This window comes from Rhipicephalus microplus, chromosome X, assembly GCF_043290135.1.
Source record: "Rhipicephalus microplus isolate Deutch F79 chromosome X, USDA_Rmic, whole genome shotgun sequence".
NCBI classification, from domain to species: Eukaryota; Metazoa; Arthropoda; class Arachnida; order Ixodida; family Ixodidae; genus Rhipicephalus; species Rhipicephalus microplus.
In genome coordinates this window covers 481,190,149-481,207,438 of record NC_134710.1, presented here as the reverse complement: position 1 = coordinate 481,207,438, position 17,290 = coordinate 481,190,149, and the positions used below count along the sequence as shown (strand labels likewise).

Sequence of the window (17,290 nt, the reverse complement as noted above, 5' to 3'; positions counted from 1 at the left end):
TAGTTGACTTTGGATGTTCGTTCCAGGACGGTGTATGGACCGAGATATTGCTGAAGAAATTTTTCGCAGAGCCCAGGTGCACGAACAGGTGTCCACAAAAGGACTTCGTCGCCTGGGCGGAACAGAACAACTCGACGCTTTGCATCAATGTTGATTTTTCTCTTGTCCTGAATGGTAGCAGTGTTGGCGTGGGCGATTTCACGGCAGCGGGTGACGCGAGCGGCGAACTCTTCCGGGGGAGATGAAGATGGAACAGAAGATGTGGAAAACAGTGGTGTCCCGAGAAAAGTTGGTACACGGCCATACACGAGAAACAAGGGACTCTAATTTGTCGTACGCTGTATGGCAGTGTTATATGTGAACGTGTTGAAAGAAAGTATAGTGTCCCCGTTTTTGAGATCCGGTCAAAGGTACTTAGAGATCATGTCGGACAAAGTTCTGTCAAAACGCTCAGTCAGACCTTTAGTTTCTGGGTGACACTCTGATGTGGTATTGTGGATGGTGTTAGGGCCTGGAGGACTTCAGCAGGGATATGTGAAAGAAATGTCTTGCCACAGTCACTAAGAAGCACACGCGTTGCACCATGTCGTAAAATAACGGCGCGAAGGAAAAAAATTGGCAACTTCAGAGGTAGCACCAGACGGAAGAGCTGCCATCTCCGCGTAGCGAGTAAGGTGGTCCACGGACGTAACAATCCAATGGTGACCGGCTGACGTAAGCGGAAAAGGTCCCTATAAGGCTATGCCCACAAATTCAAAGGGAATGGACGGGCATGGCACTGGTTGCAATGGTCCCGCGGGGAGAGGCATGGTACGTTTTCGGTGCTGGCATGACACGCCGGAAGCGACGTACTTGGCGACAGAAGTGGAGATGCCAGGCCAAAAGCAGCGAGTCTTGAGGTGGTCGTAAGCCTTGTAGAACCCTAAGAGCCAGCTGTCGCATCGTCGCGAATTGCTTGTAAAAGTTCGAAGTGAGCGAGGAATGACGGGAACCCATTGGTTACCGAGAAAGTGGTCAATTTGCCGACATAGTGTTCCATCTTGAAGCTTGAAACGGGCAAATTGTCGTCTTAGGCGGCTGTTTGGAGCACGTGATAAGCCAGTGAGCCGAGTGATGATTGTGCGGCAGTAGGTATCGGCATGTTGGAGTGAGGCGAGATCTGTGAAAAAAAGAAGGTCCGCCGAGGCAACTAACTCTTTCGAACCAGCAGCTGTCTTCTTGGTCACTTTGCTGGGTGGTGACGAACCCATGGAAGGTGACACTTCGGCGCTTTGCTAGAGTGGGCAACGTGACAAAGCGTTGGCATCTTGGTGCTGTCAACCCGACCTATATGTGATGCTGTAGTCATACTCTTGCAATCGTTGTACCCAACGGCCTAAGCGTCCTGACAAATTGAGAGACGATAACCAACTCAAAGCATGATGGTCAGTCACTATTGTGAAATGGCGGCCGTATAAATAAGGGCGAAACATTTGTCTGGACCACACGATGGCGAAACATTCTTGCTCAGTGATGCTGTAATTTCGCTCAGCAGGTGAAAGAGTACGGCTCACGTAGGCCACGACTTATTCGAAAGCGTACTTCCGCTGAAGAAGGACAGCACTGGTGCCAAGTTCACATGTATCAATGTGTAGCACAGTAGGTGCTGCAGGGTCGAACTGGCGAAGCACTGGCCGTGAGGTGAGGTTTCACGTGAGGGTGTGAAAAGCAGCTTCGCAGTAATCCGAGCAGACAAAGGGTGTGCTCGTGGTCAGACGTTTGTGCAGAGGAGCCGCAATAATAGCAAAATCACGTACAAAGTCGCAGAAATACGAAGCCAAGCCAAGGAAGCTGCGGAGGCCTTTGGGTGTGGGTGGTGTAGGAAAGAGCAGTACCGCGGCAACCTTGTCGGGATCGAGCTCAGCGCCATGTTTGCTGACGACATGACCTAATACCATGATGCTGTGACTGGCGAACCGACAAGTCTTAGTGTTGAGCTGGAGACCAGTCTTAGCTAAATACGTGAGGACTTCGTCTAGCCGTTCCAGGTGCTGCGAGAAGCTGGACAAAAAGATGACAATGTCGTCCAGGTAGCAAAGGCAGATCTTTCATTTTAATCCCCGCAGTACCATGTCTATCATTCGTTCGATTCTGGCTGGGGCGTTGCATAGACCAAAATGCATCACGTTATAATATAAAGAGCCCATCTGGCGTAGCAAATGCAGTCTTCTCTTTATCATACTCGTGCATCAAAATCTGCCAATAACCAGAGGGCAAGTCGAGACTTGAAAAGTACTCGGCACCTTGTAAAGTATCAAGAGCGTCGTCAATGTGAGGCATTGGGTAGACGTGCTTGCGAATAATTTCGTTGAGTGAACTGTAACCAATGCAAAAGCGTACTAAGAATCCTTTGTTCAATAGTACGACAGGAGAAGATCATGCGCTTGTCGAAGGCCTGATGACGTTGCGTGAGAGCATGTCGTTGACTTGTTGTTCTGTAAGCTTGCGTTCAGAAGCCGAAAGACGGCAAGGGCGGCGGCGAATGACACGGGATCCGTCGGTCTCGATACAATGAGCGGCCACTGTTGCTTGACAAAGACGTTCGGAACAAACCTCGAAGCAAGTTTTTTGCTTTTTTAATAATGCTAGCAAGGCATCAGTTTGCGTTGGGTAGAGATGTGTACACAAAGTGGCCTTGAGAGCAGGAGATGAATCTTACGCTGGCATACACTTTGAGAATGACGAAGTAGATGAACCAGCGACGACACAAACCAGTGCTTCTCTGTAATGCTGGCAACAGTGGTCCCCTTTGGCAGAAGTAGTGGTTCTGGCGTCGTTTTGCAGGCGGTGATGCTTGAAACGCCACATGAGAACCGCCCTAAACAAGATGCGATGGTGATTCTTCGAAAAGTGCAACCCTTGCAAGGAACAACCGCATCGTCACCATCTGGAATGTCTCGCGACTTGATCGTAAGGACACATTCTTGTCCGGGAGGCAGGAGGAAATCCACAGCTGTAACAACGTTGGGTGACGAAAGGTCGGCAGCAGAAGAAAGCTCAGTGTCCGTAATACAATCGAGGGGCCGACCACACTAAATTACAGCAGACGTAGCTGACGAGAATTCCCAGCCTAAGATTATCCGATGAGCGCAAAAAGACAGCGCAGCCAATTGTATGTCATGACGGATTCCATCGATGAGAACACGAGCAGAACACAATCCGCTTGGTCAAATCGGACTGACATTAGCGTCGCATAACATGGGACTGCCATAAAGAGTTTGCACTTTACGCAGGCGCAAACACAATTCACGATCAATTACCAAAATGGCGCCTTCAGTGTCTATAAATGTGTCAACAAAAACACCTTCCACACAAACAGGCAGTAAATTAGCTGGATGAGACGGAGGAGTTGTAACGTTTCGACAACAAGTAGTTTCCCCTCCAAAAACTGCACCTTCTAGTTTTTCGAGTCCAGACAGATCGACGCGGGACGCAGGGGTGATGACGTACGTTGAAACGGTGATGGGGAACGGCGGCGAGTTGAACGAGAAGGATGAGGTCCAGCTTGAGACCGTGGAGGGGAGGGCGATCGACGGAGGTTGGATGGACACGGTGCGGGATTGTATTCATCGGGTCTCGGGGCAAAGTCTCTTTCGTAAACTGGATAACGACGTCGTTCATCGTGCTGACGGCGGCGGCAGAAACGGGATATATGACCCCTTATGCCACAGTAGAAGCAGATGGCGCGCGGGGGACGCCATATAGAATAGTGGGCTGGCCTTGGCACTTGTGTTGCCATCCCAGCCAAATGTTCGCATCCGACGTCCGCAGGCACAGTTGGAACTGGTGCAGGGGCTCGTGATGCAACTTCTGCGTACGAAAGCGCCGGAAAGCGCACAGGAGACGTGGCATGTCCAGCGCTTGTCATTGATGCCAGTTCGTCCTTGATTATCTCAGGCAGGTTGGGTGGAGGTGTGCGGACAGGCGCAATGGTTGGGTTACTTGGAATAAGGCCGTGGAGTTTCTCTTTGACAGTTGTGCGGATAAGGGCTCGCAATGCATGCTCACTTGTAAAGTAAACGTCGCAGGAGGCGTGTGGAAGGCGCATGGAATGAAGCGCGTTCAGGCGTTGGCATGTGGTGATGACGTCCCGGACGATTGTTGGATTCTGGATAACGAGAGCATTGAAGGCCACAGAATTGATACCTTTCAGTAGAGGTCGGATGCGATCGGCATCTGTCATGTCATTTTGTGCTCGGCGACAGAGAGCCAGAACATCTTCAATGTAGGACGTATATGATTCGTCGTCCACCTGGATGCGGGTTGCGAGCTTTTGTTTCGCCATACCGCAGAGCATCCTACAGGCGTTCCAAATATCTGACGGAGATGCCCCGTGAAGGCCGACCAATTTGAGCAGTCGCTCTCGTGGTTGCAATACCAGGTTTTAGCGACGCCATTGAGTTAAAAAGGAACGTAGCGTAGTTTGTGCGCCTCGTCCCAATAATTACAAACGCTGGTTCGCTCATAACTGTCCAGCCATTGTTCGACGTCTTCGCAGTGAAGGCCAGATAATACCGGAGGGTCTCGGTTAGAGGTACTCACGGTGTGGCCTAAGTGGCTGGGAAGGAGCGGTTGCAGCAGCGGATGCGTTGGGTTCTACCATCGCTGTTGCTTGAGGGCACAACCATCGACCAGACCGGAGCTCCAGGGGCAACAGGTAGAGCAGGAGGACGTGGGAACCAAAGCATGCTCCACCACTTATGAGACCATGTCCGGTACGGCAGTAACCACGTTATATTTTCAATCCAGATGCACGAACCAAAGAGGCCCAGCCCGCGTGACATACGATGATGATCACTACAATGCTTTTGTAATACAGATGAAGATGAAGTATATAGTCCGCGCTCACAATATATATATATATATATATATATATATATATATATATAGTTATTGCTTTGACATGTTTTGCTGAGTTTCTCTCCATGTCTTTTGATATAATCCATTTTTGTTGTAATGTTGAATTCACAATGTTTTGAACCATTTTATAGTGGTTATTTATTACGCCACACGCCCCTCTCACACAAGGTTCCAGATATTGGAGCCCATGACGTATTGGTATAACTAAATAAAGCAAGTAAATAGATGTGACGAGCACATCTATTTACTTTTTAGATGTGAGGAGCAACATCCCCTTCCGGGAGGAACTCGACCAAGTAAATACAGAGGAATTAAAAGTTAACCACCAACCCGCAACAACGGAAAAAATTAATAGGACGGTAAAAAGGCAAGCGCAAAGTAGCTGCGCACTCCACCCAGCAAATCAACAAATTCCCGATTTCATCGAGTACTACCTGCAGGGCCACACCGAAGGAATAGGTGCGCGATGCCATCGCCGACGCTTGGTGCCCAGGGCTGAGGTGGTTGCGTTGACAGAGCACAATGCAGCATATCACATAACGAGGAAGATGTTCAATATAGAAAAGTATGCGGACAGTGCACAAATATAATGCCGAAAGTTGAGGCCATTTGCAAATTTTGTTTGTTGTGGCAGAAGTGTATCCTTAGAAAACAGCAGTTTATGTGATACTTTTTTGCAAGTACCATGCTGTGGCATATGGCTGTATCATTCACCTGTTTTTTGTATATTTTTCCTTGTCTATTCTAGTTTCTTTCAGTACAGCACATGAATTACATAACGCTGGTTAGTGGCCCCGCCGCGATGGTCTAGAGGCTAAGGTACTCGGCTGCTGACCCGCAGGGCACGGGTTCGAATCCCGGCTGTGGCGGCTGCATTTCCGATGGAGGCGGAATTGTTGTAGGCCCGTGTGCTCAGATTTGGGTGCACGTTAAAGAAGCCCAGGTGGTATAACTTTCCGGAGCCCTCCACTACGGCGTCTCTCGTAATCATATAGTGGTTTTGTGACGTCAAACCCCACATATCAATCAATCAATCAATCAACAATGGTTAGTGGGGGATCTGACTCTCGGCTCACTTTAGGAAAACTACCAAGTATAGGTACCAACTCTCAGCCATGTGTTGTTCTCCTCGTGCGCAGTACAAGACAAGGACCGATGACTCCTGGACCACCTGCAAGAACACGGCAGACTGCGATGTTACATTTTTCCATGAACGGAGGGTGACTTCCACGAGTGGATACATCCGGTTCGGTCACGAAGCACAATACGGCTACGGGGAGGTTTTCGTTCGAGGCTGTAATGGTAACGGCTGTGGACCGGAATCTTCCACTTATGTGCCAGCGGTCGTCACAGGTAAAGCTCAGTGGTTTGGTGGTGTTTAGTGCGCACTACCTGGCTCCTTGGCTCCGGAAGTATTTCATTTCATTTTTTTATTTCTCAGAGACGCCATTGAAGGGGTATTACATAGGGGGTGGGTACATACATGAAAAACAAAAGCCACGTTTCAATACATCGTAAAGTGATCTGTTAGAGTGGTCAAAAATGTGAAAAGACATGTAATAGCTTTTATGTCATTGGAAAGGCCGTTTCAGTCTGTTCCTGCACGGAAAAAAAATCAAGACGAAAAAGAGACGCTGCGGGCACCTGGCCGAGCAACTTGTTGTGAGTGACCGGTGCAATAGAAATGCGTGTCGGGGGGAGAATGTACAGTGACTTACCGAGGGAGCTGTAAAAAAATCTTGTGAAAAAGACAAATGCTAGCAGTTCAGCAACAAGATGTGAGTGATGATAAACTGGATTCTGATTTCAGTGCTGATTTGCTGACATCATACGAGTACTTAGAGGACATAAACCTTGTAGCTTGATTTTGAAGTGACTTGAGTTGATTGATGACATGTTGTTAATGAAGGTTCCAAATGGGGGATGAATATTTCAATTTCAACCTCATGAGAGACTGATAGCGAGTAGTTTTACATTTTGGGAGGCATGGTGCAGATGTAGCTTTAAAAACCCGAGTGTTTTATTGGCAGATGAAATGATGTTCGTAATGTGAGTCGTCCAGGCTATATCACTGCAAAGTGTTATTTCAAGATATTTGTAGGAAAGAACTCATTCAAGGATAGCGCAAGCAATTCGGTAAGAAAAAATAAGTGGATTTTTACGGCGATGGAAAGAGACAGTCTTGCATTCATTAGGATTTAGGCCCATAGCCATAGGTTACACCATTCTTTCCCATTTCACAAGTCATTTTTGAGAGATGCGTTATCAAAAACATTAGTATTAGTACGATAAATTGCGCAATCGCCTGCAAACATACGGAAATTAGATGAGACATGAAATGATAGATCACTATTGTAAATTAGGAACAACAGTGCACCATGTACGGAGCCTTGAGGAAGACCTGAAGTTACGGGGGTAGCACTAGATATACGGTTATTAACAAAGACGAATAGTAAGCGATTACTTAAGAATTCCTTATTTCATGCTAAAATATTAAGATTTAGATTTAACGCATCAAGTTTAAGTAGTCAACAATCATGAGAAACTTTGTCGAATTGATTTTGAATAATCAAAAACTATGACGTCAGTCTGTAAGTTAGAATCGAGATTTACATGCTTGTCGTGAACAAACATGGCTAGGTACGTATCGCACAAAAATCGAAAATTTTTTCCTGAAGCCAGGCTGTGATGGATGAAAAAAGTGGTTAGAATCGAGAAAGCCTATGATATCTGTTACTGCTAAGTGCATTTATTTTAGTTTGGTCGACTATCATGTTTAAGTGTCACAGGTGAATATAAGATATTTAACAACTGCAAATATCTCTCGTGATATCACGCGTTTGCATTGCGGCGCGTGATGATGCCTAGAAATAAGAACGATGGCAAAGTGCTCAAAAGGGTGCTTCCATATTTCTGAGAGTTCAGCTCGTCTTCGCTCGCCTCTGACGACTCTGCCAGCCACGCGTTCAGTTCGGCATTTCGGTCACCCTGCCACGTATTCTCGCCGAATGCAAGCTAAATGGCTTGACAATATCGGGCGTGGCATCCACGCCGGGCTATAGAAATTCTGTCACCTTTTATGGCGAATCCTTGCAGACAATTTATGCGCAACCGATGCGGCTTCTCATTTTTGTGGACTTTGAAATGTCCTAGCTCACATTAAAATATCTATCTTCTATTGGTAAACAGTATTTGAAAATTGGCTGATTATGTGTATCGAGCTCATAATCCAGTTGTAAAGGACGCTGAAAGATGGAGGTGGCCGAATAACGCGCGATCTCCAGGTGTCGCCGTGGTGCGTACTCAGTACACATCACGGTTGCTGCTCATAATGCAATCTCACTCGCGAATATTGATGCTTCTTGTTACCATTCTTTAAGCCTATAAAAAAGTGGATGAGTTACCATTACAGAATAACAGACGTTACATCGGCATGTTTAGTATCAGAATGTTTTATTAGCAATATATATATATATATATATATATATATCCTGCTCACGGCTGGTTATTATTTCACCCAGATTTATTTCTTTCTTCTTAATGGCATTCCATTTGTTCTATTAACGTCCCCTATACATTCCTTGGCATTACTGTGTTAGATCTCATTAATATTGTGTCAAAACACGAAAAAACGAGCCCTTAGGTATACACCTCTTTCCATTATATATATATATATATATATATGTGTGTGTGTGTGTGTGTGTGTTTGTGTGTGTTGCATCCCGCGGGCCGCGCAAAGGCGTGCCGAAGAACAGAGCTTACGCCGGTCAGCAAGAGAGCAGAACGTCCCTTTATTGTAAAGCAAGGCTCGCTTATATTTTGTATGAACGTAAGAGAGGAAGGGAAACAAGGGAGAGGAGCGGCGATAGCTGCGGCCATGACAGAACGAAAGATGCGCACGTAATCGTGCGTGCCACGCAATGGTGACGTCGGCGCAGAATATGTAGCACTTCTTTCTCCTTAACAGTGGAACCACTCCACCGGTCGGCGTGTTCTCGTGGAATGCCTCGGGATTTGTTGGGGGCTTCTTGCAGTGTTATCCATGGGGCTGATCTGGTCGTAGGTTGAGGTGGGGAGGCGACGCCGAGGACTCGTACCGGAGTTTGCGCACCGAGGCGTGTTGGTCGCCGCATCACCTTCCCTTGCTGTCGTAGGCGGGCTGGATGCCAGGCGTTGCTCGATCACACCGTCAGGCTGCTGCTGGTGCTCCACTGAGCTGTTGCGTTGCAAGCACACTTGATCGGCGTGTCGCTGGGCCAGCCCTCCCGAAGTTTCCACGGTAGCCATCCTTGATTCGGAAGTAGTCTTGACCCGTCCCGGTATCTACTTGTCAGCGCTACCACAGTTCCGCACGTAGACACTGGTCTCGGGTAGTAAGGCCCAGTCGTCTTGACCCTGCGACGGCTCTGCAAGCGTAGAAGGAGAACCCGAGTCCAGCCGGGACCAGATTTGGTAACTGGGAAGCATCTCTGCGGGTGACTTCCCATTTTTCTGTGGAGTTCTACAGTAGTTGCACAAGGGTCGCACTAAATTGTCCTCCATCTTTCCTTCTTTCATTTTTCGAAGTCCCTCCTTTGTGGTTCGCTCAACTCTTTCGGCCACCCCATTTGGCTGGGGGTGGTAGGGGGCGCACCTTTGATGTACTATGTTGTTGTTTTTTACAAATGTCTCGAATTCCTGGGTGGTAAATTGCGGACCATTATCAGAAACTCAGGCTCGTAGGACACCAAACCTGCTCAAAAAATAGCACGCAGGCAGTTTACCGTGGTTTCACTGGTTGTGCGCACCAGCGGTATTGCTTCGACTCATTTTTTGTGCGTGTGGACTACCACCAGAATCATTTTTCCTGCGATCGGACCCGCAAAATCTACGTGAACACGAGACCACTTCTCATTCGTCACTGGCCAGCTGACTGGTGGGGCTGCTGTAAGCATCGGTAGGTTCTGGATGCAGCTTTGACACGAATCCTATATTTGCTCGACATCACTATCCAGTCCTGGCCACCAAAACAGCAAACGTGCAACAGCTTTCATAGCCGATGATCCTTGGTGCGCGTCATGCAGTAGACGCAACAATCGGGTAAGAACCTCTTCCGATACCACGACATGGTTTGCCCAGTAGAGTTGCTCATGAGCCATTGACAACTCCAACTTCCGGTCGAAGTATGGCAGGACGAAATGGTGTAAGGAGTCTTTTTGTTTTAGGCCACCCGTTCAGTGTATAATGTTTAGCCTCGGACAGGGTCAGTGGAAGTCGAAACCTTCAGCTCACATGTGGTTACTCCCCCATCTTCGAGTGTTTCTAGGGACAGAACGTATTCAGCTGGTTCATCATCCGGGATATGTTTTACAGCTCGCCGGGGTAGACGGTTCAGGGCGTTGGAGTTTAACATCTGCCTCCCTGGAGTGTATTGAAGCTTACATTGGTAAGCCCTGAGGCAAAGCGCCCACCGTTGGATACGGGCGGCAGCCATCGCTGGTGTCTGGCGGTCCGGTCTCAGCAGGCCCAGAAGTGGTTGGTAGTTGGTCACCAGCGTGAAGTCTCGTTCCAGAAGATAGTCATGAAATTTTGTTACTCCAAAAATGAGTGTCAGCGCCTCTCCTTCTAGTTGAGAATAGTTCAGCTCTGCTTGTGTCAATGTCCTGGAATGATACCCATTGGGTTTTTATACATTACCTACTGTGTGAAACAGAGCTGCTCCGACACCATGGGGGGATGCGTCACATTCGAACTTCAACTCTTTGTTTGGATCGAAAGGCACTAGCACTTGTGCATCTTTGAGTCTTCGCTTCGCAGCTGTAAAAACAGCTTCGTGTGGTTCCTTCCAGTTCCAGCACGCATTTTTTTCTACCAGCTGATATGAAGGGAAAAGCGTAGTTGACATGCAAGGCGCGTAAAACGCGTAAACGTCGCGTAAAACGTCAGCATTCCAAGAAACGAGCGCAGCTCGGTAACTTTGCGAAGAATTGGTGCCTCAACAATTGCGTCCACGTTCTTTTCTGTCGGGTGAAGAACATCTCGTTCAATTCGCTGCCCAAGATACGTCACAGATGGTCTGCGCAGTTAGCACTTATCGAATCTGAGCTTTATTCTCTATTCGCAGAAGCGCTGCGGAATGTGACTTAGTCGCTCACCATTATCATTCTTTCTCTCCGACACAAGTACGTCGTCTAGATAAGCTTGCACGCCCAGCAGACCTGCCAATCTCTCATCCTCTTTCTTTGAAAGATTGCTGTTGCGAATGCTATTTCGAACGGCAGCCTATTAAAGCAAAACAGGCCTCTGAGCGTGTCAATGACGAAGACTTTTCTTGCAGCTTCGTCGAGTGGTACTTGGTTGTACGCATCGCACAGGTCAATAGTGCTAAAGCATTCACCATCGCTTAAACGAGCAAACTTGCCCTCAATAACGCGCAACGGGTATTGCTCGGTGGCACAAGCTGGGTTGAGGGTGGCTCTAAAATCCCCGCAAATCCTGACAGTGCCGTCTTTCTTTAAGACCACCACAATTGGCGTTGCCCAATCGGCATGCTTCACTGGCGACAACACTCCCATTAAAACCAGCCGGTCCAGCTTTTGCGTTACTTTATCGCGCAAAGCATAGGGATAGAGCCGTGCCTTACAAAACTTTGGATTGGCGCCTTCATTTAGGTTCAGACTGGCGGGGGTTTTCTCGATCAGGCCCAGGTCAGCAGAAAAAGACATCCTGGTAGTTCTCGAAGATACTGTTGATGTGGTAGCTGCTGTCTTCATCTTCGGTAGGGACGTCCCGTGCTGCTACCTCCATTATTGAAGCTCCTGCATTGTCGAGTAAACGAAGAAAATCAAGGCCGCACAGGCTTGGCCCCGCACAGTACAACACAGTCAGCAAACAGTCCACGGACACCCCACCGTAGCAGACGCGTAACTGAAGTTCTCCGAGGAAAGGTAGGCAGCCTACGTAGCAGAAAAGATTCATACTGGAGGCTCTCAGACTAGGCCTCTGCCTGCAGTGCTTCTCATAAATTTCGCAAGAAATGACGCAAATCGGTGACTCAGTGTCTACCTCTATTGGCAATTCAATGCCCCCCCCCCACGTGAATACTTGCCGAATTGCGGGTTCCAGAACTTTCTTCCTTTTAGATGCTAGTGTCTAGATATGGGCCGTTTTTCTTTCCTCGTTAGAGGAGCCTTCCTCCGAGACCGTCAAAGTGTTTGTTGGCCCCGTTCTAGAGTCGTTTGCATGTGGCGCACGGCTTCGGCACTTCCGAGCAAGGTGCCCTTTACGTTTACATTGATAACACCGTGACCTCGCCCAGGGACAGTTGTCGTTCTCGTGTTTTCCACTACCGCATTTGCCACAGCTTTATACTTGAGAAGTCTTCCGTTGCCGTTGTCGGTACATTGTTCCAGACGCGTCTACTTGTAGTAGTGGTGTGTCCTCCGCATTTATCTTTTGTACATCTGTTTCTGCAGCTTCGGCTGCTATTGCTATAGCTTCTGCTTCTTCAAGCGTTAAGTTCTTTTTTGACAATAGCTGTTTCTGCAACTCACTAGAACGTACGCCACAAACAATGTGGTCCCGTAGCATCCGGTCCAGCGCGCCTCCGAAGTTGCAGTTATCAGCTATCCGCCGAATTTCCACCAAAAAGGCATGCATAGGCTCCCCATCAGCTTGGCACCGGTTGAAAAATTTGTAGCTTTCGAAAACTTTGTTCTTTTTTTGGGTCAAGACTTTTGCTGAGCGTGGCCAATGCTTTTTCGTAAGTCAAGGAATTTGAAGCGCGCGGTGATAGTTTCCCTGCCAAAGTCTCTACTGTGTGCGTGCTCAATGCCGCCACAAGTAATGCTCTCTTTGTTGCTGAATTCTCAATGGCGTTCGCTTCGAAGAAAGCTTCTCCCTTGATAAGGTAGGGTTTCCACTTTGCTTTCTTCGAAGTCCGGTAGCTTGAGATGGACCATGTCATCCCACGACGTGCTGCGGTCTTCGTTCCTTCTTCGCGACTAACATGTCGCCAATTCTCGTTGCCACTGTCGCATCCCGCGGGCCGTGCAAAGGTGTGCCAAACAACAGAGCTTACGCCGGTCAGCAAGAGAGCAGAACGTTCCCTTATTGTCAAGACTGGCTCGCTTATATTTAGTATGAACGTAAAAGAGGGAGGGAAACGAGAAAGAGGACCGGCGATAGCTGCTGCCGCGACAGAACGATAGATGCGCACGTAATCGTGTGCGCCGCGCAATGGTGACGCAGCGCAGAATATGCAGCAATATATATATATATATATATATATATATATATATATATATATATATATAGTCCAGTAGATCCTCCGTGAACGTGGTTTATTTCGACGTTTCGGCCTAGAGTCTGGCCTTCATCAGGATATATATATATATATATATATATATATATATATATATATATATAACATCGTATTTGTTATTGTAATGTTAGTTTACGTTACACATCTTTTCTACCCTGTCAACTGCCTTGTATGGGGTTCACTGGCTTCGTCGAGCTGCCCATAAACTGCTTTTAGCTATTTAACCTCTCCAGAATCTGTCTTTTGTGTAGCAAATAAAAGACGGTTCGAAATTTTAAATTTGTTACCCCATAGTCAAAAATTTTAATCAGTGAGTCTTCAACTTATCAACTTAGAGTAGCAACTATACAAGAAGCATATTTATATGTCACATTGAAGTTGTCACGCAGACAAAATTTGACCCGAAATACTGAACAAATGAGAATCATTTACGCAAATGTGCCATATCTTCGCAGTACCATAATGTCCTAAAGTTCTCTGTGTAGTTGCATGCGATCGCTTCTAGCACTGTGACACATGAAAAGTTGTTTTTTTGTAATGAAAACATCATTGAACAAACTTTCAGTAGTAAGGACGGTGTGCTTGTACCGCCAAAATTAATGCGCAATTTTCGCAGCAATAAAGCAATGCTTGACTGCATGTAGATGGAAGCACGCAGCATCGCAAATGCCACGTTCCAATTCTCAAGTTTTGTTATCGTCCCAAAACACTACACAATTCTCAGCGCAAACAAAGCCTGCAGTTTTTTAGAAGCTTCCGGACTGTATTAGATCATTTCCATAAGATCACGCTTACTCTGTGAACTCTACATATTATTCTGGAACCTACGCCACCGCCAGCGATAACGCCAGAACATTCGACGGCAAGAGTATAAATGCCGACGCGCTTCGCCGCTTGTCAGTAGTTGATCGACGGCCGACGCTCCGTTCGCTGCTTACCTCAGGCACGCTGCCAGTCACCGACCCCATCTTATCGACCATCAAGTGAACGCCTGGACAACCCCCCGGCTCTGTCCAGGCCTTGATCGTGAGCCACCGCCCGGGCACCACAGCGCAAGCCGTGGGAGCCAGGGCCACGGCGAAAGTGTGATGGCTTTCGCAGCGCCACTGTCGAAAGCTCATTGCTTTAACTTCAGCGCTCCAGAAGGGAGCACCGTCGACGACATGATAGATGCCCTCGAAACAGTAACCGGCCCAGCCGGTATCAAGTCCCTCCAGCCCATGGGAGGTGCAAAGTTCCGCACTGCAGCCGCAAACGTCCATGCAGCCACCAAGCTGAAGAGCCGGGGCGCCAGTCTCTTGAACGGCGAATCAGTTCCACTAGTCAATGTAGGTCCTGAAACAGTCCACGTCACAGTCTTCCGGGTACCGCTGTGAGTAAGCGACGCAGCCGTAGGAACTGCTCTCTCCGCCTGCGGCAACGTGCAACATATCTACGAGCCAGTGTTCAAGGGCCGCCCGGGGGTCGGCACAGGTGTCCTTGTGGCGCGAGTGCGAGTCCGTCTGGCGCGAGTCCAAGGCTACAATGTCATGTGTGACTACCGGGGTGTCAAGAAAGTGCGCTCTAAGTGCAGGAATGCTGGCCACATCGCCGAAGATTGTGCCACTCCCCGTTGCACGCGCTGCAACGTGTTTGGACATGCCACAGAGGGATGCGCAGAACCGTGCCGCAAGTCTTCGGGCAGCCATTCAACAGATGACTGCGTACGTCCGAAGTCCTTCGCAGCGGCTGCAGCAGCGGCAACCGAAGAACGAGCGTGCACCGACCTCACACCCGCATTGCATGATGATTATCCGGCGCTCGAGCCTGCGAGCGACACTGACACAAGCGACACTGACGGTCATGCTGAACCACAAGACACAGGAGGCCTGCCTCCCCTGTCTGAGAAATCCTCGTCAACCCTTCACACCCCATCCGAGACCAGTGACTTCTCGCCGGACGCCTATGAAGAACACAGCTCATCCAAAGCCGAAGCCCAAGTGCCCGTACTTAGCAGAGACCACGAGAGATACAGCTCTGACACAGTTGGCACCACCAGTAGCTCCGAGGCGCCGAGAGCTTCGATGGGACGCGGCACCCGAACGACGGGACGTGCAGACGCTCCGATCATCGGCCCAGACAAGACCACAACAGTGATTATGCTACCGACAACGATGAGCGCCCACGCCACCAAGTACTCGGCTCAGACCCGCAAACAAAGCCTGTCAAACCCTGTTTACCAGATTACAGGTGCGGCCGCTGGTGCGAGTGTCGGTGCCAGCGCCATGGAAATAGACCGTTCAGCCACCAAACGAGCCCACCCACCGACCAAGGACTCTGAGACCTCTACGGACAGTAGTAAGCCCTGAAAACTCGCTAATGCTCTGACGACGTCACAGCATTTCTCTCTTTAGTTTTGTTTACTCGTTGAGCGCTCGCCCCACCCCCTGCAAGGGGTTTCTCTGAAGTTTGCGCGCACTGCCCCTATTTTCTAAATGGCTAAGGTGCATTTTCTCTCCTTAAACGTCAGGGGTTTCAGACGCCGAAATAAGCAAAGAGAAGTCATGCACTTCGCAAGGTCACGTTATGTCGATATCCTTTTCTTACAGAAATGTAATTTTAGAACCCCTTTTGATGTGCAATCCTTTTGTTCACATTTTGGACTCGAGGCCTTTTTTTTCGCTGACTGATTCAAAGATGTGCGGAGTTGGAGTAGTTTTTTTACACCAGCGTTACGTCGAAGAGCACACTGTGTTTACGGTTTTGACGGCCGCACACTAGCAGTAGACTTTAACCTTCACGGCAGACGAGTAAGGGCGCTCGTAATATATGCCCCAGCTCAATGTGGGGGCACGGCCGACTTTTTCAACTCACTCGACTCATTTATGTTTGACAGTTACCCCACTTTCTTAGTTGGAGATTTCAACTGTGTCGAGGACACCGACAGAGATGCGCGCGGACGCAGACAAAGCAGACAATATAGCGGAGTCGGCACATTGCGACAACTCATCTGCAATTTCAAGCTCAGGGGCGCGTGGGTCGACGCTCACGGGAATGACCTGGTTGCAACCTTGCAATGGGGTTCAACATGACCCGGCTTTACCGCTACTATTTTCTAGAAGTGCTAGCCACTCATGTCAGTTGCGAGGTCCTACATTTCCCACCAGACGTTACATGCATTACAGACCGCTTTCCAGTGTCGGTAAAGGTTTTTTAGACAATCCACTTATTTAGAAACCATTGAAAAATGGACACCACACTCGTGCACGACCCGGAAAGCGTAGCATTACTTCGCAATGCACTAGAGCAAGCGTGCGGTAGGCCGCCTGAACCCCGCAGCTGGGACGCATTAAAACACAGCGCGCCGAGCTTATCAAAGCAGGGCGCGAAAGGAAAGCGCGCCTGACGACAGAGATAAACGACATGCTACGAAAAGCACGCATTGTACGCAGAGGCAAGACTGACGTTCGCAATGCACGACTATCTCGATCAGTTAAAGGCGCGGTACGAAGTTTTGCTACGTCTTAGTTCGCGCACGGCTGCGCAGTCTTTTATCAACAGACGACCGGTTTCAGATCCAGCAGTATTTCGAAGTGTTCGCAACGGCTCCTTGGGTGAACACATGCATGTTCCTTTCGTTTAGTTGCCGAATGGCGAACAGTCTACACGAGCAGAAGACATAATGAGGGTCTTTGAAACACATTTTTCGAATCTTTTCATGGCGGAGAACGCGAGCGACGTGAGCTACACCATCATAGTTAACGAGTTTTGCGCGGGAATTTCCCGCGTACCGGAGGAGTTCCGCGATGGTCTGTGCAGCCCAGTGACGCTAGATGAATTATGCTTTGTGCTTCAGCACATGAACGCAACTGCCGCTGCCGGCCCTGACGGGATACTTTGAGTTTCTACAAAACGTTCCTTGAAACAATACAAGACCACCTTTTGACAATGCTAAATGGGCTTCTTGCTGACGGAATCAGACGGAATACGTTTCGTGAGAGCAGACTTATACTCTTGCTTAAAAGCGAGGGAGAGCCGTCTGACCCAAAGGCATAGAGGCCCATTTCCCTACTTAACACGGATTACAAGATATTGACAGCCATCCTTGCA

The 17,290-nt window shown here is 48.5% G+C and overlaps 1 protein-coding gene across 2 annotated transcripts in view; it reads left to right on the top strand.

Annotated features, from left to right (window-relative positions):
- The window catches only part of LOC119160793 (receptor-type tyrosine-protein phosphatase F), a 223,567-nt gene that overhangs the window by 195,243 nt on the left and 11,034 nt on the right, over positions 1-17,290 (top strand). For both annotated transcript variants that reach the window (XM_075880872.1, XM_075880871.1), the window contains one exon: positions 6,039-6,252. In XM_075880872.1, the coding sequence (XP_075736987.1) occupies positions 6,039-6,252 (214 nt within the window). The remainder of the gene's footprint in view (positions 1-6,038; positions 6,253-17,290) is intronic.